Source organism: Hemibagrus wyckioides, linkage group LG14, assembly GCF_019097595.1.
Source record: "Hemibagrus wyckioides isolate EC202008001 linkage group LG14, SWU_Hwy_1.0, whole genome shotgun sequence".
NCBI classification, from domain to species: Eukaryota; Metazoa; Chordata; class Actinopteri; order Siluriformes; family Bagridae; genus Hemibagrus; species Hemibagrus wyckioides.
Genome location: NC_080723.1, coordinates 7,906,982 through 7,934,057, shown reverse-complemented (window position 1 = coordinate 7,934,057; position 27,076 = coordinate 7,906,982). Strand labels below are relative to the sequence as shown.

At 37.4% G+C, this 27,076-nt stretch overlaps 1 protein-coding gene across 1 annotated transcript; it reads right to left on the bottom strand.

Annotated features, from left to right (window-relative positions):
* Positions 1-285: 285 nt before the first annotated feature.
* plxnc1 (plexin C1) lies at positions 286-27,076 on the bottom strand. Its single transcript, XM_058408190.1, has 31 exons — positions 25,466-27,076; positions 25,187-25,318; positions 24,657-24,791; positions 24,326-24,426; positions 23,527-23,632; positions 22,913-23,072; positions 22,690-22,795; positions 21,983-22,076; positions 20,576-20,614; positions 17,104-17,234; positions 16,850-17,026; positions 16,172-16,274; positions 15,238-15,417; positions 14,264-14,425; positions 14,021-14,120; positions 13,816-13,917; positions 13,385-13,488; positions 13,049-13,090; positions 10,852-10,976; positions 10,421-10,619; positions 10,178-10,330; positions 7,220-7,388; positions 6,375-6,475; positions 6,105-6,180; positions 5,175-5,209; positions 4,896-4,991; positions 4,054-4,217; positions 3,240-3,390; positions 2,326-2,466; positions 2,115-2,189; positions 286-1,018 (listed from the first exon to the last, which is right to left on the bottom strand). Exons 1-31 carry the CDS (start codon positions 26,381-26,383, stop codon positions 914-916), a joined length of 4,482 nt encoding a protein of 1,493 aa, XP_058264173.1. The 5' UTR covers positions 26,384-27,076; the 3' UTR covers positions 286-913.

The following is a 27,076-nucleotide window of genomic DNA, read 5'->3' as shown; positions in this document are numbered from 1 at the left end:
AGTAGTCAGGATGGTTCTAGTTAGTAGGGTCTGTTGTAGCTGGTTAGATTAGCTCTAGCTAGTAGGGCTGCTTCTACTTAGTCAGACTGGTCCTCCTTACGTTAACTGGTTGTAATTTATCAGGCCACTTCAGTTCATATAATATTACAAGGCATCTTTTCTTTCAGTACTACAGTATGTTTTGTTGAGTTACTAATTTAGCTGTTTTAACCCATTCTTTTTTCTCTACTTAAGGCTTCTGGAAAACTATAAACAAAACAGAAACAAAACGTACACAAACAAAAATGCAGATTTGTAAAAGAATTTTCTCTTTATTAACACTGATGTGTATGGTTATCATGTTTATTCATCATCTGCACTCTTAATGCACCCTAAAATTAAAAAGGGAAATATAACAGAAATAACAGAAAACTGATATAATAGAAATATCTAGCATTGTTGTATAGTATGCTACATGCTGTACCATAATGAATCAAATACGTTTTTACAGTGGTGATTGACCAAAGACACTTCACTTCAGAAGATTCCTTTGACAGCACACTATAGCTCATGGTTTAGCATGACAAGCATAGCTTATATTAACGTTATTTTTAATATAATGCTAACATTTTCTTTGAGATCCTTACCTGTGACCATATTGCTTTCTTTTACAATATGACTTGGCCATTGGGAGGCATTATTATGTTAATGTGAAAATTTTTGTGTATTTAAGATATGTCCAGCTTCCACATTAGTGTTTCTGCTCTTGATGACAGCCAGAGGAAAGAAATGCAGTGCACAGCTTCAAGTTAAACTGAACTCCTCATAGATTTCATGTGCTGCACAGGTTCATGCTGTATGTGCTGTTTTAGAAGAAGACAGGTAAGATTTAAGGTGACAGGGAATATATTCAGAGTGTTGTAGGTATATTGGCTCAGATCCATGCACTCCTTTTCACACTTTGAAAAAGCTCCTTCACACGATGCATTTCCTCTTTCAGTCCACAGGAGGCATCCTTTTGCTCTAAATGTTGTTCAATCTGTATGAATAGAAAACCACAGCTTGAACCATCAGCCACAGATCCAACATCAGCCTTATATTTATCTGTTAAACACTAAACATACTGATATGTTTTACTTTCTTCTTTTCTGTCTTTGCATCTTGTTGTGTATCACATTGCAGTAAAGCCAGAGAAAGATGGTAAAGCAACACACACACTGTGATTCGTACAACAAAATGTTTCATGATGAAACACAGCATGTGTTGAAATGCCTGAAGCAAACGGAAGTGAAACTAACAACACAGTTCCATGATAACCCAATGAAGAGAAATGAGCAAAATATATCGGTTAACTTGACCGGTGATCTAATCAGGTTAGGATTCAAAATGCAGTTAATGATTTTGTTAATGTTCCTTTTGTCTTATTGATCACATATATAAAGTGGCCTTATAATCGATACAAACAAACCTAGATGTTTTATTTTATATAATAATAATAATAATTATAATAATAATTATAATAATAATAAAGTTTCAAAAGCCTGGAACAACTGAATATTTCCGATGAGCATACAGAATACATACAGGTTGTTTTTTTAACCTGTATTACTATACCATAGAAATACAGGGCTTTTCATTCTTTCTCTCATCAATATTTTATTCAGAATTACATACTATGTACTTCTGTTCTTGATGTTCTGTGGAAAGATTTCTATCTTCTTGTCTAATGTTACTGTGTAAGCAACAAACAATGTTTTAAAACAACAACACTATCAGAATCTTATGTAGAGTTGGACACACTCAGAGTGCTATTGGGGTTTTAGTGGTAAATAAAAACCAACTTATATTTACAGTACCCCCTTTTTTTTCTGTGGTATTCAGTGTCAAATAGAGATTAGTTAGATTGTGTGTGTGTGTGTGTGTGCACGTGTGTGCATGTGTTAATGCAACAGAAGATCAGTGTGCACTGAGAGTTGCCGGAAATAAACATAAGGTTTCATAAAGCCTTCATGCCTATAGACCCACAGACCTCCACTGAGACACAGTGACAACCAATAGAAATAGAAATTAAACTTCTAGAAATTAAATAAGAAAACAAATAAAAAAGTCTAGAAGAAGATCTGTTTGTTCCATACCTCAGTGAAATAGCGCTCCATGTACTTGTACAACTCTCTTAGTGCTGCAGGTTCATTGAATTCATTCTCATGTTTCTGTAGGACAAGAAAGAATAAAAGTACATTTTTGTAGAAACAGCATCTTAGCTGTGCTACCCAATAATAATAGAATATAGCAAACAATATACATTTGTATATAATTAGGTTATTTTGCATGCGATGTGTGGCAGACCTTTGACTCTTCTTGGAGAAACACTTTAAAATCCTGATTGCTGACAGGTGTCTGATCCTTTACCAGCTTATAGTACATCTTCACTTCTTGTTTATAATGAGGAATGTCTTTTGCATACAGAAGCTTGTTGGTTGGTGCATGCTGTTAAAAAGAAGACAGAGGACATTTTTTTAAAATGTGGAATTTGTTAACTGGGACAACTTTATTGTCTCTTCAACCCATCGATACTCCTGCTGTTTTTGTATATTTAGTGTATGAAGTGGTATCATGAATAATCCTTGCAAGTGCAAGAGGGAGCTTTATGTGACGGGGTGACAGTGGGTTTGGTGGTTTCTAGGAGCTAACGACACAGAAACTATATTGCAAAAATGTCTTTGACACACATTGACCGATGTTGTAACAAAGGGTAGGGAAGAGAAAGAAATTGTTCCATGCATTTGGCTTTAAGGCAACTAAATTGAGCTTTTTCACACTTCCATGTTACAAATAAGGAAGTGTAAGTAATAACTTTTAGAACAGTCTGTGCTTGGGATGAGCATGCTTAACTCACTTATATGGAGGAGGAATAGTTACATAGCAACAGGAGCAGGTCCTGCACACACTGCTTGCTTTTCTGAATTTGTCCAAAATATTTCGCCAGACAACAGAATGAACAGCTTGCCACTGTGTTTTTACAAGCCGGTAGTTTTCAAGTTGTCAGACTCTTTGAAATGTTACACATGTGGGTGCTGCCTTTGTAATGTTTTCCCAAATCCTGATGAACGAACAAAACCATTTCATTTTTTCCACTAGCTCAGTGGCAAATGAGTAAAAGGTCAAGTTCAGCTGAACTTGAATTATTTGTATATTTAGGGAAGCTGCTGTGAATGTGAGCTGTATTTGATTTTTGATTTGTAGATCATTTATTTGGTTACCTTGCCCAACTGGTGGTCTGTTAGGGAGAAGGAGTCCATGAAGGCTTGAGCTATGACAGACAGGCAACCATCCAGGTGAGGTGTCTTTTCAAGGTCACTAAACACAAAGTCAGGGTTCTTCAAAATGTTCACCCAGAAGCGCAGTGGCAGGCTGAGAGGGAAAAGAGGATTACATTTTTTAGTTCCTATGTTTTGTTGCTCATATTAAATAAATCTATCAGATTTCAGGGTCTTTCTTTGTCTTGTTGGGTCACAATTAGGACACTGGTCCAGTTGCTGAGACTAACCTGGACAGAGTGTATTATAATTGATGTATTATAAGAATGAGATGTATGAGGAGACACCTGTAAGGTAGAACATCATTTCCCAGCAGGCTGTCTGGCCCTAGCAGGGAAGGCCTTGCCAGACCTGTGCAAGGTGGAGAAAGCTCCTCAACCTAATGTTGCCCTGATGGTTGATATTGCTGAACATTACACCATTGTTGAGTGGACCAGTAAAAGCTAATGTCTATGAATCACCCGCCTGTCTGTGAGGAAGGTGTCAGAGTTAATTATCTTTCTCTCTCCGGTGGGGAACTGATCCCACCCTGACTAATTCTAATTCTCTGTTTACCCTTTATTCCTTTTACTGATCTATGTACGTATTTTAGTCCTCTGCATTTTGAGTTCAGCTGCACTTCTGGAATGTCCACATTATACTGTATAAAATATATCCACAATAAAAAGATATATTTTATATATTTATATATACTGCAGCTGCTGCATTGGAGGACAGAGTTAATGTTATATACAATTCTCTATGTTCAAACCTGTACCTGTTCGTTTTCCAGATATGAAGAACATCTGGATCCATGATCTTTTTCTTCTCAGCTTGTGAATCAAGGAAATCAAAGAAGTATTTCACTGCCAAGGGAGCTCTGTTGTTGGGCATTCCCCAGATACTCCGAAAAAGTGTCTCCACAAAGGTGTGCACTGCCACCTGATAGGGGTAATGAGAGGATAACTCTATCTGGATGTGTATTGTCATAGCACAACGTCTACGTCTTTTTTACATTAAAATAAATATATATATATATATATATATTTTATAACTGTAGATAAATTGGCACAGCTACAGCTTGTCCATTTAAAGTTTAGCAATGTTTAGCTGTTGACCCCTGCTGTGTGGGGTTCCCACCTATCTTAATAAAAAATAAATAAAACACTGTTTAACATTAACCTTTCTACACTCTTGTGTGTTGAATTACTTCAGTTTGTTTGGAGAAATTAGACAAATTCCTTTCTGTTTAGAAGATATGAAATATAAATGAATAACAATCTGTGAACACACACTTTGTTACCACTGATGTAACAAAGTGTGACACATGTAATCGCAAATTCAGTAATATTATCATCTTTAATAAATCTAAATAGGTAGTGCATTACAACAATCTCCACCAGTATTTGGAAAACTGCAGTGAGATAAATGCACTACATATTAGTGATGGCTTTAAGGTTATAAGCACTTGTTAGGTAAACTCACAGATGTTAAATGCCTATAATCAATGGATTGTGAACAAGTATTGACTAGTTGATTAACAACAGTTCATTCTTGCTCCTAAATCCAGTTTGCAACAAATAAAAAGTGGTTTATCTGACTCATGTTCTCTAATCCCACCTTAGTGGCAAGTAATTTGGTGAGATAAATCTCTTTGAGCTTCAGTTTCTTCCTCTCTGGGTGTTCGCTCTGGTCTGTGTCGATGTCTGGGTCAATCTGCAGACAGCAGAATCACAAACATTGATTAATCTAATATTCATAATTTTTTCAGTCAAACCAAATAATGCAACTTTCTCAAATTCACCCAGGCTCTAACAAAAATAAAGGAAAGGTCATTTTGAAGCCATGCACAAACACACACACACACTATAGACACAGTTGTTTTGTGTTATGACTCACCAAGTGGAAATACTTTGTAGTGAAGTTCTGATCATCTGTAACAATGAAAAATTATTAAATACTTAATACTTATAATATTTTTATTAAGATTTTTGTGTTATTCCAAGTGTTTGTTGCAGTGGTTCAGATTACTGTTCTTCCCAGGACCATTGACTCACATGGTTAGTGTATTGCACAAGCAAAAAGAAGGATAAATCCATAAGAATACACACAAGCCAAATCTCATGACATATATAAAAAGGTTAAGATTAGGGTCAGTAGAGTTAAAGGTAGGTTTAGCCTCAGGTGCAACTGACTACAATTTCTGTAAGTAGCATAAACTACAACTAAATAATCAGTGCTACATCCTGCACACATCACAATAGCTTGCAAAGGTTCTTTTAAAAGCAATGTCTCTGTAAAATCAGTCATTTCATAGTATGATACCATGTATCACATGTCTAGTGAGTCAGCAGAGAAGAAACTGCACTGAGTCAACATGGGAGCAAAAGTAGGAAGAAGCTTCTTCTCTTTAGAAAAAAGGAACAGGTGACACAAAAGGCATAATGTTTCACACTAACCAAAATAGTCTGTTAAAAAAACCTCATAAACTATAAAGCCAAGTGAATCTTAATATCATTATGTTTATATCAGTTTGTTAAAGGATGCAGGACTTTAGAAGTAGACTCAAGTAGAACTTACTGTTATACATGGTTAAATGAACATGATTAGAAGAAAACATGCTATTTAAATACATACATGGTTAAATTATTATAAATGTGAGTAAATAAATTATTTCACATAATATGTCAATATGAATAAAACCTATATGCCTCTTTCCCCCCCCACACAACTCCAAACAAGAACATGCACGTATGAGGCAGTAACCAAAAAAGAAGTAATTGTGACATTTGTTTTTGCTATTTGCTTTTTGTGAAAACTTACACTCACCTTTTAAGCTGGTCTGTGGACTAAGTGGGGCATGAACCTTTTTGGTGATTACTTTAATTGAAGCCCCATCTGGGATCTGTGGAATGAAACAAGATGATACACTCACACAAAACATAGGCACTTCCTTTTTTGAATCACTGTTGGGATTTTGTAAATATGTTCCAAAGTATTTAATCTAATACTTTGTGTGGTAATCTAAAACAAGGTCACATTTTCCCTCAGCTCTGCATATAATAGTGCTTTATCCGAAACAGTGTATTTGATACTTACTTGATAATGCTTCAATGTGTTCAGCATAGTCACCTCCCCCTGAACCTCAGAGCTTCCATCTATTTCCTCCAGTGGCACGTAACTTCCTTCCTTCATATATTCTATCAGTGTATAACAAAAGATAGAGAACTATCAGGTACAGTAAGTAAGAAGCCTCAATTGACCGCAAGATTTTATCTAATAACAATAAAAACCATACATTACTATGTAGCAGACAGCCCTAAAGGACCTCGACCCCCCCCATTCCCTGCTTAGACATTTCTATAATACAAGTTATGTACAAAAAGACTGATTTGTATTGTCTCCTGATTTCGTAATACAGATGTCTGTTTCAAAGACAAATAGTACTACTATTACTAATACAAGGAAGGATATAGTGAAAGTATAATTGGTTGTGAAACTAAATGTAGAAATCTGTGGGGAAATGCAGCAATTCTGGGTATTATAATAAGAAAAATAAGATTTGACCAGCAATGACCTTATATTTCATAACTTCTTGTCATGCAGTTTTTTGAAACTTGAAATACAGTTCCAAAAGGATGTCTCTTTTTTGAACTTTAATATTTACCCTCTTGAATTCCTCTAAACATTTTGTAATGCCATAATCTGAAAATTAAATGGATTTAATTGTGATTATATGCCAAGAACTTTAATATTAAATGGGGGAAAATCAATGTAATTCGTAAAGGGTTTTTTGACAGACTCTCATTTAATCCCAATACAGTTTGATGTTGTAACACTACAAAATGTGGAAAAGTTCAATGGGTTGAATACTTATGAATAGCACTGTGTATGTATTGTTTCTGTCACAGACTGCAGATCAGAATTTTTGTATATATACTGACCAATGCCGATATCTCTTAGTTGTTGAGTATATCGGAATCCAAATTTGCGCTGGAAGGTCTGCAGGATTTTGTCCTTCACCTGTTCTATTGTATCACATGTCAGGACGTTTACTTCCAGTGGTTCACTCACTTCTCCCTCTGTCCCAACAGCAAACAGCACCTTCAACTTCTGTAACAGGCAGGAGAAGGTGAAGGACAATTAATGGTTATAATAACTATGTTAGCATAGTACAGGATTCATACAGACATTTAAAGTGTGCACATTATTTGGGATACAATAAGGTGTTTTTTCCTACAGCTCGGGAGTTGTAATATCTGTGAAATTTTGTGCCTCTTATGTGCCATTTAAAGGCAGCTGAGTATGTAAAACAACTTACCTCTTAATCAGGGACTGTAAAAGAACCGACACTCTCTAATTTCATTGCAAAAGAGATCATTTTACATAATTTTTTACATACTATGTGGTGATAATTTAAGAACGTTCAAGATTCACTATTGCCCTTTAGTGTCTTGGCTTTAGCAGTGGTCTAAAGTGGAATCCTGGTCTGCTGTATTTATATGATGATAAGGTCTAATTTCTTGCTATTTATTTCAAATGCCAAGCGTCTGTTGCCCCAGTATCAAGCCTTATAAATACTAATTTAATTTTGTATACTATATGTTTCAGGCAATCCCTGTATTCATACCAGAACAATATTTTAAGCACTTGGGCTCTGTTCTCATTGGTTTTGGGTAACAGAATATCTACACAACACCTTATTGAGTTTAACTGAGTAAAATGGTTGAGGGATTTGGTCTCCTTCATTTTAAATCCTACTACTTGGCTGCCCATGTATATTCAATACATTTCAATTGAATGTTTTTTCTACATGTTTTTAACAATAGACACTGTCACAAAGCATTTTTACAGAAATACATACATACATACATATAGATTTACAGTGAACAAGACACAGGCAACAATGGAGAAACTCCCTGAGAAGACAAGGAAAAACCCTTAAGAGGAACCAGACTCAAAAGGGAACCTATCCTCATCTGGGTGAAACCGGATAGTATGATTATGAGTCCACAGCTGTATACTATAAAGTCAAGCAGTGCAACGTCTGCACACTAGTTAAGCTCATTGTTGTGGCTCAATGGTTAAGGCTACGAGTTAGCCTTAGATCAGAAGGTTGTGTGGTCCAATTTTATCAATCCTAAACAGCCATGATGGGGTCCTTCAGTATCCTAAATGAGCAAATGTATCTTATGTCATTTTGTAATATGTAAGATATGTAAGCAACCCATGTTGGCAGGGCAGTAAATTACTGTAAATTCTACAATATTTTTTACAGTGTCTACATTTTGCCATTCCAAATCAAAGCTGCATGTTTGATATATACACATATATACATATATATATATATATATATATATATATATATATACACTATATTGCCAAAAGTATTCGCTCACCTGCCTTGGCTCGCATATGAACTTAAGTGACATCCCATTCCTAATCGCTCTAATTCATCCCAAAGGTGTTCTATTGGGTTGAGGTCAGGACTCTGTGCAGGCCAGTCAAGTTCATCCACACCAGACTCTGTCATCCATGTCTTTATGGACCTTGCTTTGTGCACTGGTGCACAGTCATGTTGGAAGAGGAAGGGGCCAGCTCCAAACTGTTCCCACAAAGTTGGGAGCATGGAATTGTCCAAAATGTCTTGGTATGCTGAAGCATTCAGAGTTCCTTTCACTGGAACCCAGGGGCCAAGCCCAGCTCCTGAAAAACAACCCCACACCATAATCCCCCCTCCACCAAACTTTACACTTGGCACAATGCAGTCAGACAAGTACCGTTCTCCTGGCAACCGCCAAACCCAGACTCGTCCATCAGATTGCCAGATGGAGAAGCGCGATTCGTCACTCCAGAGAACACGTCTCCACTGCTCTAGAGTCCAGTGGCGGCGTGCTTTACACCACTGCATCCGACGCTTTGCATTACACTTGGTGATGTATGGCTTGGATGCAGCTGCTCGGCCATGGAAACCCATTCCATGAAGCTCTCTGCGCACTGTTCTTGAGCTAATCTGAAGGCCACATGAAGTTTGGAGGTCTGTAGTGATTGACTCTGCAGAAAGTTGGCGACCTCTTCGCACTATGCGCCTCAGCATCTGCTGACCCCGCTCCGTCAGTTTACGTGGCCTACCACTTCGTGGCTGAGTTGCTGTCGTTCCCAAACACTTCCACATTCTTATAATACAGCTGACAGTTGACTGTGGAATATTTAGGAGCGAGGAAATTTCACGACTGGATTTGTTGCACAGGTGGCATCCTATCACAGTTCCATTCTGGAATTCATTGAGCTCCTGAGAGCGACCCATTCTTTCACAAATGTTTGTAAAAACAGTCTGCATGCCTAGGTGCTTGATTTTATACACCTGTGGCCATGGAAGCGATTGGAACACCTGATTCTGATTATTTGGATGGGTGAGCGAATACTTTTGGCAATATAGTGTATATATATATATATATATATATATACATTTCAATTTAAATATATATTCTGAATTTTTATATCCTTGTACAACTGCTTTGTAAAAGTGCTCATTGCTATACAAATAAAATTTAATTGAAATTGAATGTGCTTTATCTTTAAACAATAAAAGATCAGTCATTGTCTGTGTCATCCCACCACAGGCTAAGACTGCTTTTTATGTCATTCATTTTCTCTATTCCTATTATTCCTATTATTAAACACATTACACTATGCATAATCAAAACCAAGAGTAAAAAAGTTCTATGATAATAATAAATTTTAAGACATGGTACAAGGAGAGAAAAGAGAAAACCATGATTCAGAATGAAAGGGGTAAAAATTTGCAATCACTAAAATCCATGGTCAGAGTCAAAAAGAAAGAATCTATAACAAATGTGAGTAATGCAGCATAAATAGCAGGAAATAAGAAAGGAGCAAACCAGAAGGCTGAAGTTGAAGCCCTGAGCCTGCCACAGGAGCCAGTCTTCATTCAGTGTGTACAAAGCTTTTTCAGTCACTGCATCTACTGGTCCTTTACAAATCTGCTGGTTTAGAGCTGATATCATTAGAAAGAGAGGCTGGCCAACTGACTCCTGTGAAAATAATCACACAAGCATATGCAGTCAATATATAGGCAGTGTAAGATGATGTAAAGACATGTGTGACTGAAAGTATGGACTAACCCTAAGAAAGCCATAAAGGCATATGGACATCCAGTTGGTGAGAAGTTTTTCTACAATAGACTCTGTACGACGCAGCATGAGTTTAGGCTGAGCGTTGCTGGGCTGATCCATTAGACTCTGGAATAAGTTCTCCATTAGCTGGGTGAGGTATGGCAGGTCACTATGCAGGGTTACAGTCAACAGTGATGCCACTGTACACCTGAGAGCCAGCCAACCAAACAGACCAACAAATCACAAAGACTGACATCTCAAACAATCAGGGCAGAGCAAGTTATAAGAAAAAACACATGGATTATGTTGGCTTTTATGCTATATTATATATCAAAACAAACAGGAAATCATGACATTTGTGTGTGACATCACACATTTGAACCAAAAGAACTGATCAAGCTCAGAGTTTATTGCAAGAGAAGGAAACTTCTATGTCTCACTTGTCCTTTAGGCTGAAGCTCTTCTGCTCCTCCAGAGCATGGACAAAACATGTGAGGAATGTCTGATCTTGAATTAATGAGGAGAAGGCTTGGCATCTCTCATCCATCTCTGACTTCACTGCATCCTGATCAGAACACATAAGAACCAACACATCCTTTTATTCAGAATATAAAAAACATAATTTTCAGTATTTAATAAAGATAAGAGTAGTTAAAACTGCTATCAAACTCTTCTCCACAAGTTGCCTAATTCCATAAAAACAGATCTACTCTATCATAAGCATACTTCAGCAGATTTATATTAAACCTCTTGTCGGATTTGAAGTGTTGCAGAAAACCTTTTAAGTAACAGGCACAATGAATGGCATCACAATCACAAAGTTACACAAATTAAGAATGTGTAAACTGATTAACTAATTCTAACAAAAGACACTCAGTGATGCTTTTTCTTAGATAGTGGAGTGTTCTTAGCCTAGTTTTTCTTCATTTCTCTGAATTAAATTACATTTACATTTCTGGCATTTGACAGATGCCCTTATCCCAAGCAACTTACAATTTATCTCATTTTTATATATCTGATCAATTGAGGGTTAAAGGCCTTGCTCATGGTCCCAGCAGTGACAGCTTGGTGGGATTTGAACTCATTCACAACATTCTGATCAGTAGTTCAATGCCTCAACCATAAGCTACCAAATCAGTAACATGTACAGTGACTTATACTATAATTTGTGGGTGCCATGTGCATTAATTTACAAAATTTTACTACATTTTTTCATAGCAAGGAAATGTCACTATCAACTGGCACACGTACAGGGGTTGGACAATGAAACTGAAACGCCTGGTTTTAGACCACAATAATTCATTAGTATGGTGTAGGGCCTCCTTTTGCGGCCAATACAGCATCAGTTCGTCTTGGGAATGACAGACACAAGTCCTGCACAGTGGCCAGAGGGATTTTGAGCCATTCTTCTTGCAGAATAGTGGCCAGGTCACTACGTGATGCTGGTGGAGGAAAACGTTTCCTGACTCGCTCCTCCAAAACACCCCAAAGTGGCTCAATAATATTTAGATCTGGTGACTGTGCAGGCCATGGGAGATGTTCAACTTCACTTTCATGTTCATCAAACCACTCTGTCACCAGTCTTGCTGTTTGTATTGGTGCATTATCATCCTGATACACAGCACCGCCTTCAGGATACAATGTTTGAACCATTGGGTGCACATGGTCCTCCAGAATGGTTCGGTAGTCCTTGGCAGTGACGCACCCATCTAGCACAAGTATTGGGCCTAGGGAATGCCATGCTATTGCAGCCCAAACCATCACTGATCCACCCCCATGCTTCACTCTGGGCATGCAACAGTCTGGGTGGTACGCTTCTTTGGGTCTTCTCCACACCGTAACTCTCCCGGATGTGGGAAAGACAGTGAAGGTGGACTCATCAGAGAACAATACATGTTTCACATTGTCCACAGCCCAAGATTTTCGCTGCTGGCACCATTGAAACCGACGTTTGGCATTGGCACGAGTGACCAAAGGTTTGGCTATAGCAGCCCGGCCATGTACATTGACCCTGTGGAGCTCCCGACGGACAGTTTTGGTGGAAACAGGAGAGTTGAGGTGCAAATTTAATTCTGCAGTGAGTTGGGCAGCTGTGGTTTTATGTTTTTTGGATACAATCCGGGTTAGCACCCCTTTCAGACAGCTTCCTCTTGCGTCCACAGTTACTCCTGTTGGATGTGGTTTGTCCTTCTTGGTGGTATGCTGACATTACCCTGGATACCGTGGCTCTTGCTACATCACGAAGACTTGCTGTCTTAGTCACAGATGCGCCAGCAAGACGTGCACCAACAATTTGTCCTCTTTTGAACTCTGATATGTCACCCATAATGTTGTGTGCATTGCAATATTTTAAGCAAAACTGTGCTATTACTCTGCTAATTAAACCTTCACACTCTGCTCTTACTGGTGTAATGTGCAATCAATCAATGGATTGGCCACCAGGCTGGTCAAATTTAGCCATGAAACCTCCAACACTAAATTGGCCAGTGTTTCAGTTTCATTGTCCAACCCCTGTATATATATAAAAATCATCACTACATTTTGTTTAAGCTGCAAAAACACAAAATGAGCAAATCTTTAAATCATGTTTCCATGTTTGTATGAGCTAATCAGACTTGAAAGTAAACATTTTCTCACCTGCCCAATTTCTTTGATCATCTGGTTTGCCAACGGCCCTCCCTAAATATAGTAAATTATACTAATTAAATCCCACAACCACAAAATACAAATCATTTTAACTGAAACATTAGACCAGGGGTGTCCAATCTTATCCGCAAAGGGCCGGTGTGGGTGCAGGTTTTCATTCCAACCTAGCAGAAGCTATACCTGATTCCAACTGGCTAATCAGTAGATCTTGGCTTTCAGTAGACTCAGGTGTGGCTTCTGCTCAGTTGGAAAGAAAACCTGCACCCACACCGGCCCTTTGCGGATAAGATTGGACACCCCTGCATTAGACAATCAGAACACACAAACCTCAGGAAAGAATATTTTCAAAGCAAAATGTTTATAATCTAGGTAAGGAATGGCAGCGACATTTTCAACCAGATCTGAACTTTCTGTCTGCAAATCCACAAATCCTGTATAAAACAGAAAATAATCACTTTAAAATCAGGAGTTCATTTTAAAGAATATTAAGAAACTAAAACTTAAAATCTTACTTGTCACTTAGCACCTCGAGAAATCTATGCTTCTATTAAGCCATTAGGAAAAAAATCTAGTAACCCTCAAGGTTCCCTTTGAAGAACCCTTTAATTGTTCTTTCTGGAACCATGCACCAAAATATTTTCTTTACCAGAAATGAACTAGAATGGTTAAAAGAAGCTACAAAGACATACCGATACCAAGAATCTTTTGAAAAGCCTTCTGTCAAATATACAGAGCTACAGCAAACAGATTCTTCTAACCTTGTCTGATCTCACTTCTGATTTCATTTTCCAGCATTTCCAGATGCTCGTTCATTTGTGCATTCATCTGCTGCTGGCTCTTACGGTGGATAAATACTCCAGCTAGACAAAATGACAGATAAAAAAGTTCCAGGCTTTAAGCTGCAACCAGTGTCCAAGGACAAAAAAAATCAAACATAGAAATCACAATATGGTAAATACTCACCAATAGCACCAAGAACAATCAAAATGATTAATGCCACAAGTATATATTTATATTCCAGAGTCTCCTGTGTCAAAATTTTGGTAACATTGCCAAATCTAATCTAAAACAAAACAAAACAAAACCTGTGCATCACTATTCAGCTGAGTTTTTAGGGTTCAAAGTAAAAAGCAGGATTGCATAATAACAGCTGATTAAAAAAAGAATAAAAATAAATAAATAAACAAATAAATAAATAAAACATACCTTGAGCAAGTCCACATTGATTTCACTGTCCTTATTTCCAGAAATCTTACAAATCACAGCACTGGACTTAACTTTCTCTATTATACAATCAAATGTCCTGTCTTCCTCTAAGGCCCACACCTTTAGATCCTCTTTAACTATATTTAATATATCTTCCTTTTTCTAAAGAGAAAAAATAGCAGTAATAATGAAATCAAATAAAGCAATAGACTCTTTGTTACATTGTACCTGAAACAGTAATAATCATCTGAAATGTTCACAAATCCAATACTGAGCTATCTAACACACTAGCACATGGCTGTTCACTTAAGTCTGGATATTTATCTTTTTACCTTTTTAATTAAAAGTCATATTAGAACATGGAAGGCCAAACACAAGGCAATTTAGCACTTAGTTCCTAGCAAAGAAGAATTAATTTCCCCTATTTAAACCTGCTGGTTTTTGAATTTAAGTAATTCTGAACAACGGGCCACATTTATCACTCTTTGAGTAAAGCTGTGTTTAATGTTTGCATGAGCTAAAACAAAGTGACATTTTCTCCTGGATTTACAAATGTTTCAGAAGTGTTGTTTTTCTTTCTAATGATTTTCCTCTCCTATAAATCGCTCCTGATAAGGACATATGCTAAACATATTAAAAATAAGCAATATAAATTTGACAGAATACTCTAGATATTAAAGTGCAGATTATATTTGTATTATATACTGTATATAACATTGATCATGTTTTACAAAGGCTTACATTTGTTAGAGAAGCTACTTTTCTTATGTATAAATTTACACACACTCAGGAACTCAGGTAGGATACAAATGTTTTTTGAGTTCATGAGATTTCCATGAATGCCACATTTCTTGTGTAAATGCTTGTATAAGTGATTTAGGAACGAATCTGTTTGTCCAGCTTGTTAAATGAGGCCCAATGCAGTTAAAACAACATGAGTGTGCTAGAAATCACATTCTAAAATGCTGTCCTACCTGTATGGTGACCAACACTTCATTGACCTCCTTAGAGGTAGAGAAGCTGGTGAATACTGGGTCTGGATGGTAAGAGATTTTACCTGGACAGACCACTGTTGAGTTCACCACTATAAGAGAGACAATGAATGGTCCAGCATCTCTGAATTCTCCCTGATTGTGAGTGTGAAACCAAAAGCTCTAGGAGAATATAAAAGATAATGGCATGAATAGGAAACTGCTACAGGTGTTTCTTTGTGCAGCTGGCTAACAAAATGAAATTGTCTAATTAACAAAATGAATTCAAACCACTTTACTTCTTTTTTGAGTTCTATTGGTTTGAATCTTAAATGTAGGAGAACAGCATGTGTAATGGTCTAGAAAATAGAAAATGGAATAGAAAACCATGTTCAACCAAATGGTTCCATATTCAATAAGATATCAAGATACCTTTTTTTCACTGCAGGATCACCTTCAGTCTTCAAGTTCTTCTACTAGGTTTGTTAGTTCACAGCATATAGTATTGTCAAAGTACTAAATTCACTGCCATTTAAAAGCAAATCAAATTTCATTTTGCGTTTAGTGATTGAGATTATAGGACAGTTTTGTTGTAAAAAGGAACAAAAGGAACACCTCTCAGACCTTTTATAGTAATTATAGTACTGTAATTATAGTACAATTATTGTAAATTATCAGACAATGGAGGCCCCTGTCTGCAGTTTATTATATTTATTAAATTCTGCCTATTCCAGCATTTGCAGCTGTTTGGTTCTTTTTTTCTAGTTATACTCATGTTGTTTTGGGAATTTCTTGCTTTTTTGGACTGTTATTTTGGATGCATGCAGAAGTTTTTCTCATTCTAATTTTATGCAGTGTACAGAGTAATTTGCTATGATATCACACATACTTAAGAGTCTAATCATTTTAACAGAATTCATCGCTGTGCATTTCATACCTTGTTGTCTGAGTTGAGGATGATCTCTTTGGAAGATGTGTGTATACTGACTGCATCCACAAACTCTAAATTGCTCCCCAGCACTCTAATCTTCCTTTCACCACTGAATGACAGATAAACAATAATGTATACAATTATAGGAAAGCTCCAGAGTATCAGATTAAGATACAGAAATATAGAGTACAATGAAGTTTAAAATGGCTAAACTGCATGAAGTGAGGATCACTGTTCACAGTTCCTTTTGTAAAGCAGATATGTTTATTTTTAGAATAATCTGTTGAAGTGAAAGGGAAGTGAAACCAGTCAGTGTTAACTTTCAGGAAGTGAAATCTTTTTTCATCTTTAAGCTGGCCACACAATTAGAGCACCAGAATATCCTGCCTCTGCTGTTCAAATACATAGATTCTCCAAAGATCAGTTTCATTGTGTAAAGCTAGCTGACAAGAAGTCCATTTCTCTTTAACTATATGCTCTACTGGTTTTCATATGTGCACAATACTGAATAGGGTAGCCAAAAATACCAAAAAGATACAATAAAAAAAATTGTGTCCTAGTAAACCAGTATTGATGTATTCATTAATGGAGACTTTAAAGCACTTTTGTACGTTAATCTGAATAAGGGCAAATGCCATAAATGTAAATGTAATGTAAATGTAAATGTATTTATCTCTGTTCTACCTGGACCAGGTGCTTCCAGGCTGCAATTCCGTACAGGTGGGCTGGGAATTATATCTGATGGTGGCATTACTATGACAACGTCCATCTGCCGTAACAACACACACCCTCATAATTTCTTTGTTTCCATTAGGAATATGGAACTTCAGTGTGTCATTAGAGCGCACCAAGACTGGTGTCCTGGGAACAGTTGATGCACAGAATAAATCAAATCTGTCTACAAGCACACAAGCACACAGACATTCAGTAAAACTCACTCCTTTAAATTGCAGTCCATAAAACCTTGGAAGCGAATTTTCACAACCAGTTCCAGATTTTTCCCTTTAATCACTGCATTGTTTTTGCCATGGAAGGAGACTTCATTAGGCCACACAGACAGGATCTCTGGCTAATGGGAATAAAGACAAGCAATTTGATACTGTAATAATGATACTTTAATTAATGACTTTATTTTACAAAACATTGTGCATTGGTCTACTTTTCCGTAAGACATCATTTAAAATAACAGATAAAGTATAGATCTATTTTTACTTTTATTTACTATGTCAGATTTTCAGGGGATCAAATCACCTGAGCTTGACTTAAATTCTTCTTGTAGTCTTCCACAAACGTCCCACAATAAATGATTGTTTATCCTGATTATTGATTATTTATTATTAATATAGCCATGGGGGTAACAGTCCAGTGATAAATAGAGAGCGTTGTGTCAGGAAGGGCATCTGGCGTAAAACATTGCCAAATTTAACCATGCGAATCGTCAGTACTCTAAATTTCATACCGGATCGGTCGAGGCCCGGGTTAACAACAACCGCCATCAGTGCCGTTGACCTACAGGGCGCTGGTGGAAATTGGGCTACTGTTGGTCAAAGAAGTAGAGGAGGGAGGAGAGTGTGTAGACAGAGAAAGAAGAGGAAAGGTAAGAGTGTAGGACTGAGAATAGGAACTCTGAATGTTGGTACTTTGACAGGGAAAGGTAGAGAGCTGGCTGACATAATGGAGAGAAGGAAGGTGGATATAGGATAGGAGCAGGATTCAAGCTGTTTTATTATGGTGTGGATAGTAAGAGAAATGGGGTAGGTGTGGTCCTGAAGAAGGAGTTTGTAAGGAATGTTATGGAGGTGATGAGAGTGTCAGACAGGGTGATGAGTCTGAAGATAGAGGTTGAAGGGGTGATGTTGAATGTTGTTAGTGGTTATGCCCCACAGGTAGGTTGTGAGTTAGAGGAGAAAGAGAGATTCTGGAGTGAATTAGATGAAGTGATAGAGACTATTCCCACGGGTGAAAGAGTGGTGATAGGAGCAGATTTTAATGGACATGTTGGTGAGGCGAACACAGGTGATGAGGAGGTGATGGGCAAATTTGGAGTTTGGACTTTGCTAAGAGGATGGACATGGCTGTGGGAGGTGTCTAAGGCCAAGCAGAAGGCATATGACGAGTTGTACACTAGGTTAGACACTAGAGATGGAGAGAAGGACTTGTACAGGATAGCTAGGCAGAGGGATCGAGATGGGAAGGATGTGCAGCAAGTTAGAGTTATTAAGGATAGAGATGGAAAGGTGCTCACAAGTGAGGAGAGTGTACGGAGGAGATGGAAGGAGTACTTTGAAGAGCTGATGAATGAGGAAAATGAGAGGGATAAAAGAGTAGAAGGGGTGAACTCTGTGGAACAGAAAGTAGATAAGATTAGAAAGGAAGGCTTTGAAAAAGATGAAAAGTGGAAAGGCAGTTGGTCCTGACGACATCCCGGTGGAGGTCTGGAAGAGTCTAGGAGAGGCAGCAGTGGAATTTTTAACTAGTTTGTTTAACAGGGTTTTAGAGAGTGAGAAGATGCCTGAGGAATAGAGAAGAAGTGTATTAGTGCAGATCTTTAAGAATAAGGGTGACGTGCAGAGTTGCAGCAACTATAGGGGGATAAAGTTGATGAGCTATACAGTGAAGCTATGGGAAAGACTAGTGGAAGCTAGGTTAAAGAAGATAGTGGAAATTTGTGAGCAGCAGTATGGCTTCATGCCCAGAAAGAGCACAACAGATGCAATTTTTGCTCTGAGAATGTTGATGGAGAAGTATAGGGATAGTCAGAGAGAGTTGCACTGTGTGTTTATAGACTTGGAGAAAGCATTTGACAGGGTGCCAAGAGAAGAGCTGTGGTACTGTATCAGGAGTCAGGAGTAGCAGAGAAGTATGTAAGAATGGTGCAGGACATGTATGAGAGGAGCAGGACAGTGGTGAGGTGTGCTGTAGGGCAAACAGAGGAGTCCAAAGTGGAGGTGGGACTCCATCAGGGATCGGCTCTGAGCCCCTTCCTGTTTGCTATGGTGATGGACCAGTTGTCAGAGGAGGTCAGACAGGAGTCTCCTTGGACAATGATGTTTGCAGATGACATTGTGATCTGTAGTGAGAGCAGGGAGCAGGTGGAGGAAAACCTGGAGAGGTGGAGGTTTGCGCTGGAGAGAAGAGGAATGAAAGTCAGTCGTAGTAAGACTGAGTACATGTGTGTGAATGAAAGGGAGGGAAGTGGAACAGTAAGATTACAGGATGAAGAGGTGAAGAAGGTACAGGAGTTTAAGTACTTGGGGTCAAAAGTCCAGAGTAATGGAGAGTGTGGGAAAGAGGTAAAGAAGTGAGTGCAGGCAGGATGGAATGGGTGGAGAAAGGTGTTGGGAGTTCTGTGTGATTTCAGCAAAAATTTCAGCAAGAATCAAGGGGAAGGTGTACAAGACAGTGGTGAAACCGGCCATGCTGTATGGTTTAGAGACAGTGTCACTGAGGAAGAGACAGGAGTCGGAGCTGGAGGTAGCAGAGCTGAAGATGTTGCGGTTCTCTTTGGGAGTGACACAGTTGGACAGGATTAGGAACGAGTACATCAAAGGGACAGCTCATGTTGGACATTTGGGGGACAAAGTTAGGGAGGCCAGATTAAGATGGTTTGGACATGTTCAGAGGAGGGACAGTGAGTATATTGGTAGGAGAATGTTGGACATGGAGCTGCCAGGAAGGAGGCAAAGAGGAAGGCCATATTATTATTTAAATTCATATTATTAAAATCAGGTTTGTGGGCCTCCTCACCCCTGCATCTATGGGGTTCAGGTCAGGGCTTTGTAAAGGCCACTCCAGTACTTTCACTTTAAGCCATTTTCTTACAATAATGGGTGCTTGCTTAGGATCATTGTTCTGCTGGAAAAAAACTTTGTGAGTGAGTTTGAGCTTCCTGGCTGATATCCAGAGAGTTGCTTTAGTATTTCTACTAAATACTTAGTATTTATGCTTTAGTATTTCTACCTTCCCTCCTTGCAGCAAAGTCAGTCAGTTTTCCAGCAAAATCCCCCAAAACATGATGCTGCCACCCCCATTCACCCTTTTTCCATATACAGCACTTATCATTATGGCCAAAAATTATGAGAAAACTGAAAAGGCTTGTTATCTCTTGCAGACTCCACTTTTTTATACTTTATTACTAGTCTTTGAGTAAGAGATTCTTGCATAACAGCCTTATAGGTCCTATATGGTCATACAGGACAAATTAGAATTAAAATGTTCAATACTTACAAAATACTAAAGGCATAAATCAAGATAAATCAATTTTATTTCTAAAAGAAAAACTTAAAAGTTAAAAAAATCTTTAAACAACCCGATGAAAGCAAACTGAATTCCTCTTTCACAACAATTAACTTCCTCCTCACCAACAGAAACCATGTTCTCACTAATACTGTGTGATCTTTTGTCACTCACCATGTAGTTTCTATCAGATGAAGTCTCCTTGCATATGTCCTAAATAGGGAGAGAGATGCATTTTTAATGTTTACTGTTTTTAGTATTATACTTATAAAACTCACATTCAAATTCCAAATGTTAAATTACTACCTAAAAACAGAATATTGTGCTGAAATATTAGTCATGATTAGATAAAAACAAAGAAGAAGAAAATGTCATTTAAGATGAAAACAGATCAAAATCAGATAAAATTCTAAGATGAAATCAAGTATAGATGCAAAATATGTGTATTTTATCTCACTTTTATTAATGTTGATAGTTTGAAGGATAAGTTGACCACTTACAGCTCACTTTATAAAAGTATTCAGATCTTGAAATAATCAGTACTTCAGATTAACATTTCTCTCCTCCATTGTCCTCTGAGTGTAAAATAAACTATTTATATAAATTATTAAAGGGACAATATCACACAAGAAAAATGGGCTGATGTCTGAGATCTGCATAAAACTACTTTCCAAGTAGTGGAAGTAGTCTGTAGTTAACTCTGATTTGTGCAATTCTGGTACTGACTCATTACTATGTGTGCATGACTCAGCTCTGAATGGGGAATTGTTTCAGTTATTGGTAGATTTGTCTGTGTTTTAGTTGATCCAAATATTAGCATACAAGATTCAAACCTCAAAAACATTTAACAAAAGAAAATATGGAAATATAACCTGAAAGAAGATGAGAGAAAGAAGATAACATGAAACATAAGTAAGTACAATTAAGCAAACATGAAAAACAGGAACAGAGAAAAGGCAGCTCTGTTCAGAAAAATAAATAACAAATAGACAGAGATAATGTTGCAGAACACAGGTATATTTAATAATGATCAGAGAGAGATAGGATAAAGCTAAAGAACAAATACTAACTAAAATAGCACAAAAATGTTAAATGGTGTTATGTTTCTGTTAGTTTTGTTAGCTATTACAGTAAAAAGAATTACAGTGCTTTTGATATAAGAAAATGTTGAGCACCCTGACAGTTGCAGATAACACTGGGCTACACAAGGCACATATACTACACATGAAACTAAAATGTAAAATCCAAAGAGGTAAGAAATCTTGGGTATATCTAAAACAAGTTGAGTTGGTCAGGTGGCCTATATCATATTCCAGAAGCAGGCAAAAAAAAAAAAAAAGAAAAAACACTTGCATGTTAAATAAAGATAACACTAATAGGGCAGGAAGTATATAACAAACAAACAAACTGATTAAGCCAGTGGCTACAATAAGTGTGGTGTAGAAACTTTATAGATCAGACCAAATATTCTCTAAGAAGTTACATTATATATTTGTTTAAAATTAGGTTAGCTAAAGTTAACCAGAATAAAGAAATTAGTGAGACATGCTGTATTTAGCTGAGTACATTACATAGGCTCACCTGTATGTGTAAATATGATGCAGATACAGGAGTCCAGGTACAAGTCTTGTTATCGCTTTGCCAGTAACACCCAGCTGAGACACAGGCTGCACAACTAAATATTAAAAACACATTACACTAAATCAGACACCTGACTCTTAGTGTGATCTAGAATATCATATAGTGTGATCTTACTACCTATATTTAATTTTGCATTTTAACCTCACAGACCAGTCAGTACACAACAGAATAACAGCTTACAAGGGCCAATCATCACAAAAAGGCATGATATTCAGTTTTCGAATCCTAGGTTTCAGGATTGAATGCTTTCTTGTTAAGCAATGACAAATTTAGAAATAAATAAAATAAAATAAAATGAAGTCCCAAAGTAACAAGTAAATACAAGTACTGGTTCATAATAACCAATGCACATTTAGAGACTACCAAAAGAAAACTGATTCTGACCTCAACTACTAAAGGAAATGAGATGTGTTGAAAAACTTATTAAGGCTATTTTGTACACTAGAAACATGCAGTCCTCCTTTAACCATTTTAGTGAATCAGTCTGAACATGTTTTTACACACAGACCTTCATTAATTAAGGGTTTAGCTGTATGTAGATGCATATTCAGATCCAAACATTGTCCGAGATGGCCAAACCTGTCACAAATTGCCCAGCAAAACTTGTTCTAGTGACAGATTGTTGGTTACAAAAGGGATTTTCTTACTGCTCATCTGAATGCATATTCTCTGTGATGTGTGGGCAACTCTTCAGTGTCAGGCTCTCTGTCAAGGTCTGATTACTGATAGTGGCTGTCACTATAACTTTGAGTCCTGGGGAAGTGGAGCAGAATGACATGTTGTTAGATCAAATCAACTCATTTTCTTTACCAAGTCTATAAAATGTAAAATGACCCACACAATTCTGAAGAATACTGTGAAAACACTGACCATCAGAAGGCAGGTGCTCTTCGGGGAAATTGCAGGAGCATTTGGGAATACGTGTAACTGTGCTAGACCTTTTACACAGATCCACAATTCCTGCCTTGAATGTACATGTTAAGAGAAGACCTTCTGTGGCATCCAGGTGAAGCTGTAGACTCAGATTGATCTGGAAGTGAACAACAATCAATAAAATTAATTTAATTAAAATTAAAAGCTGTAGCATCTTTACCTGCACTTTATGACAAAACTATATACTGATCGGAACTGCTCTGTGTACAATATTGTATTATGCTGTACTGTACTGCCTATCTTGTACTGTTTGTACATATTTGCACACACACAATTTATTTAAAACTGTATTAATATACATAATTCTAATTTGTGTTATTCTCTTTAGCTTCATGTTTTAAGTAGCACCAGGGCCCTAGAGGAATGTTGTTTTACTGCACTGTGTACTGCAACAGCTATATATGGTTGCAATGGCATTAAATGCTTCTTGAGTTGATTTGACTTTACAAGAAGAAGAAGGAGAAGAAGAAGAAGAAGAAGAAGAAGAAGAAGAACTGTATATTTCCAAAATAAAGTTAAATGATCTTAATATTTCATTCAGTAACCTTTACCTCTACAGACAACATAGAAACCTGAAATGAAATTAGCTCTTTCTGAATAGAATCTTTAGAAATGGAGATCCAAGTTGAATTCTGACACTTCTTCTGCATACAGCATCTAAAGTGAACAAAAATGAGTGGGAAAAATTTACAACCTATTGCCAGTGGGCTGCTTTTTTGATCATATAACCACAATAAAACTGTTGGATATCATGAATAGGCAAGTAAGCAAGTAGTTCGATAGGTCTGGTCATGTTCTGAAGAAATATAATCATCAGAACTCATAGTATGCATTCTACAACATCACACTTTAGATAAGTAAAAATGACTACTATTAATACTCAGGTAAGGGGTCATCCTGCCCAATCACTTCTCTCATAGTTCACATATCTTAACTAGCCTCACTCATGAATAATTTTCGGGTTCCTATATAAACTGCTAATTAAAATGCATCAGGAAGTAGCTAAGAAAAATGACAGTAACATGAAGTGACTGGTGGGTAAGCAACAGTGTCCTGTTTGCATAATTATTGAGGCAGTTATTGCAATCTTTTTTAACTGCTGCTGAATGTTTGGAATCTTGTATAGGAATATCTATGTATAGTTGTTGACCAGTTTGGAGCAAAGCTTTGTGATCAGGCAGTAATGAGGAATGACTATATCCTTCCTGGTAGTTCAAACTAACCTTTTTGTTTTCACCACAAAACTGTCACTAACTCAGTGTTTTTGCAGCATTCTGTGTAAACTATTGAGACTGTTGTGGGTGAAAATTTGGTTGGAAGAAGAGTTAAAAAAATAAATATAAAAGTTACCTATTTGTGACCCCACACCAGCCACAGAGAGGGTCCATGCTGCCAATGCAGGCTCTCAAAGTGTCAAACATACCACACTGAGTCACTGCAACACGGTTAATCTACAAAACCCACACACACACACACACACACACACACATTAGAGTTTAATTATTTGCTCAAACTGCTGCATTGAACTGTCTCCCTGCCTCTTAAACTCCTAAATTAATTTTACATGTCATTTAAATGTGCAGCAATGTTTTAAAAAAAATTAATAGAGATGGCCGTTTATCTCAGTTTGATCCTAGAAAGCCAAATGTGCAACACAGCTTTAACTTTAGAACAAACTCACCTGATTTCCCAACGCTATGTAGATATAACTAGAATCCACTGGGTCAAAATACATTTTGGGAAACACCATCCTGTCATCATCAGATCTGTACAGCACTTTTGCACAGGAAGATCTATAATCTGTGTCCAGCACAAGCTGTTAAATAACAGACAACAAGGCTTGGAATAATTATGTGGTGTTTTAACACAATGCATGGCCTTTGACAGCCATAAAGTGTGATATGTCACCAGTTTCCAATATAGAATGGAAAAGTGTGTACATCTTACTACATGTTTGCCAATGCCATAGTTCGCCAGTGCTTACAGATATAAGCACTGGCAATATATATATATATATATTATATTTATATATATATATATATATATATATATATATATATATATATATATATATATATATAATACTTAATAGTAGTAATAATAACATGAAAAAACTGTGTGCTGTGTTCACTGTGGAAAATATTATTATTATATGTTATTGCACACAACATAAAGAAATCTGTTTTTATTTGCATACAATGAGTATCAGACCTTTAGAAGTTGCCCATTTGCAGTTCCAATGTACAGCACAATCCAAGACCCATTCATTTGTGCTACCACAGATGTCATTGAATTGTGTTTGAATACCACAGCAAGGGGATCTACAACAGGGCTTGAGGGGTTCTACAACATCAGTAGTACAAAATGGTTATCAGTAGTAATATACATAACCCAAATGTTGTTGCTTTCTTTAGATCATTAAACTATAAAGAGTTTTATATCAACACATTCTAAACAGTAAATCTAGGACTTTCTGGGACTGTTTCAAACCTTTGGGACACATGATGGTTGACAATTGAATTCTTCAGTAGGATTCCCTGGGCTGATCGCAGTTATGTTGTAAATAGCCAAAACAGTGTTCTCAGGGTGATCTGGAAGTTCTGCAGTGAATATTCCCATCCATAAAAGAGAAGATTCGGGCAAGAGGGTGGAAGCCACAAGTTTTTGGCGAGGTAGGTCCTTACAGCAGCGTAAAGTTGCCACTTTCAGTGATTTCGTTATTCTTGGTTTATTCACTCTGTTTTCCATCTTTAAGAGAACCACTTTTCTGCCTGGAATAATGTTGGCGAAGAGGTAGGACTCAAACTGTGAAGATACCTGGAAACCGTGTACCCACTTAACACCACTAATTTTAATACTGGCTTCAGCTGCAGTTGCGCCTATTTTAGAAAAAATGTCACCATTCTGAGATCGGAGAGTGTTGCGCAATGTCACACCGGATTCGATTATACAGCCATTATTAATTTGATCATCCCCATCCTCTCTCCCCACCAACATGTATATATCGTTTCTTGTGTTTGAAGTAAAGACATCGACAAGAAACGCAAATGATGATTCGTCCACACGCGCTCCAAACGGCAACGATGTCTCCCTGTAGATAGTTTGGGTTATATCGTTTATATCCAGCACCTCGCAGTAGCCGCATTCTGAAGTGCCGCAGGTGACCAGAGTTCCGTTCCTCTCGAAAGGCAACAAGATGCTCAGTGCGTTCTGGTGCGTGGTGTTTGATATGTCTTTAATCTTTTCCTCTACGAGATCGTGACGCATCTGGTGAAGCTGAGAATCTGTAGCAACAAACACCTTACTGTTTCCCACAGCAAAGTGTCTGATCACTCCATTGAAGTTGTACACAGACGTGCAAATTGCTCCTTTTAAGAAAATAAATACTCCGAGTAGCACAGTCCTCATGATGTATGTACGCGTGGGGACTGAATCCTGGAGCCCTCAGCCGCTTATTCAGTTGATGCTGTTAAAGAAGTCCGAAGCCTGTGTCTGCTCAATTAGAGTGAATGAAAGCGGTGGCTTCCGTGTCACGAAAGCGCTCAACACATCCTGTCACCAGCTGAAGGCAGCGCAGCTGTTAAAAAGCACAGCTGCAACATATTAATTTTTCTTTAACGTTCTATTTTTAATGATGGTCATTATAAAGGCATTGGTCTTCATCGGGGCGAGTTCAGCACCATCAGCACCTTCAGCAGGTGATGAAGCTTATGCCACCACTTTTAACAGTCGTTTAGATAAAAACGGGATTAATCACAATTTACTGCTGCGCCCCAGTGGCGTTACTTGAAAACAAACATTATACACACATTCTTTGTTCACTGATTGATGAATAAGGCATGGTGGCCGAGAAGTGTAAAACACCTGAACAAAACCGAAACAATTCAGACAAACCGGACAAGGTAGGTATAGTTTGGGAATGGAATTCTTACCTACCGCTGATTGGACGAGACATCTGAAGATCTGATTTGTTGTGTTGTTTTCGGTTTTGTTGTACTTCTCGGCCACCGTAATAAGGGCCATTACACACAAAGGAATTAAACAAATGTTTACACTTCATGATCTTATAATAAAATCATCTGCTGTTTACTTTTAACTTTA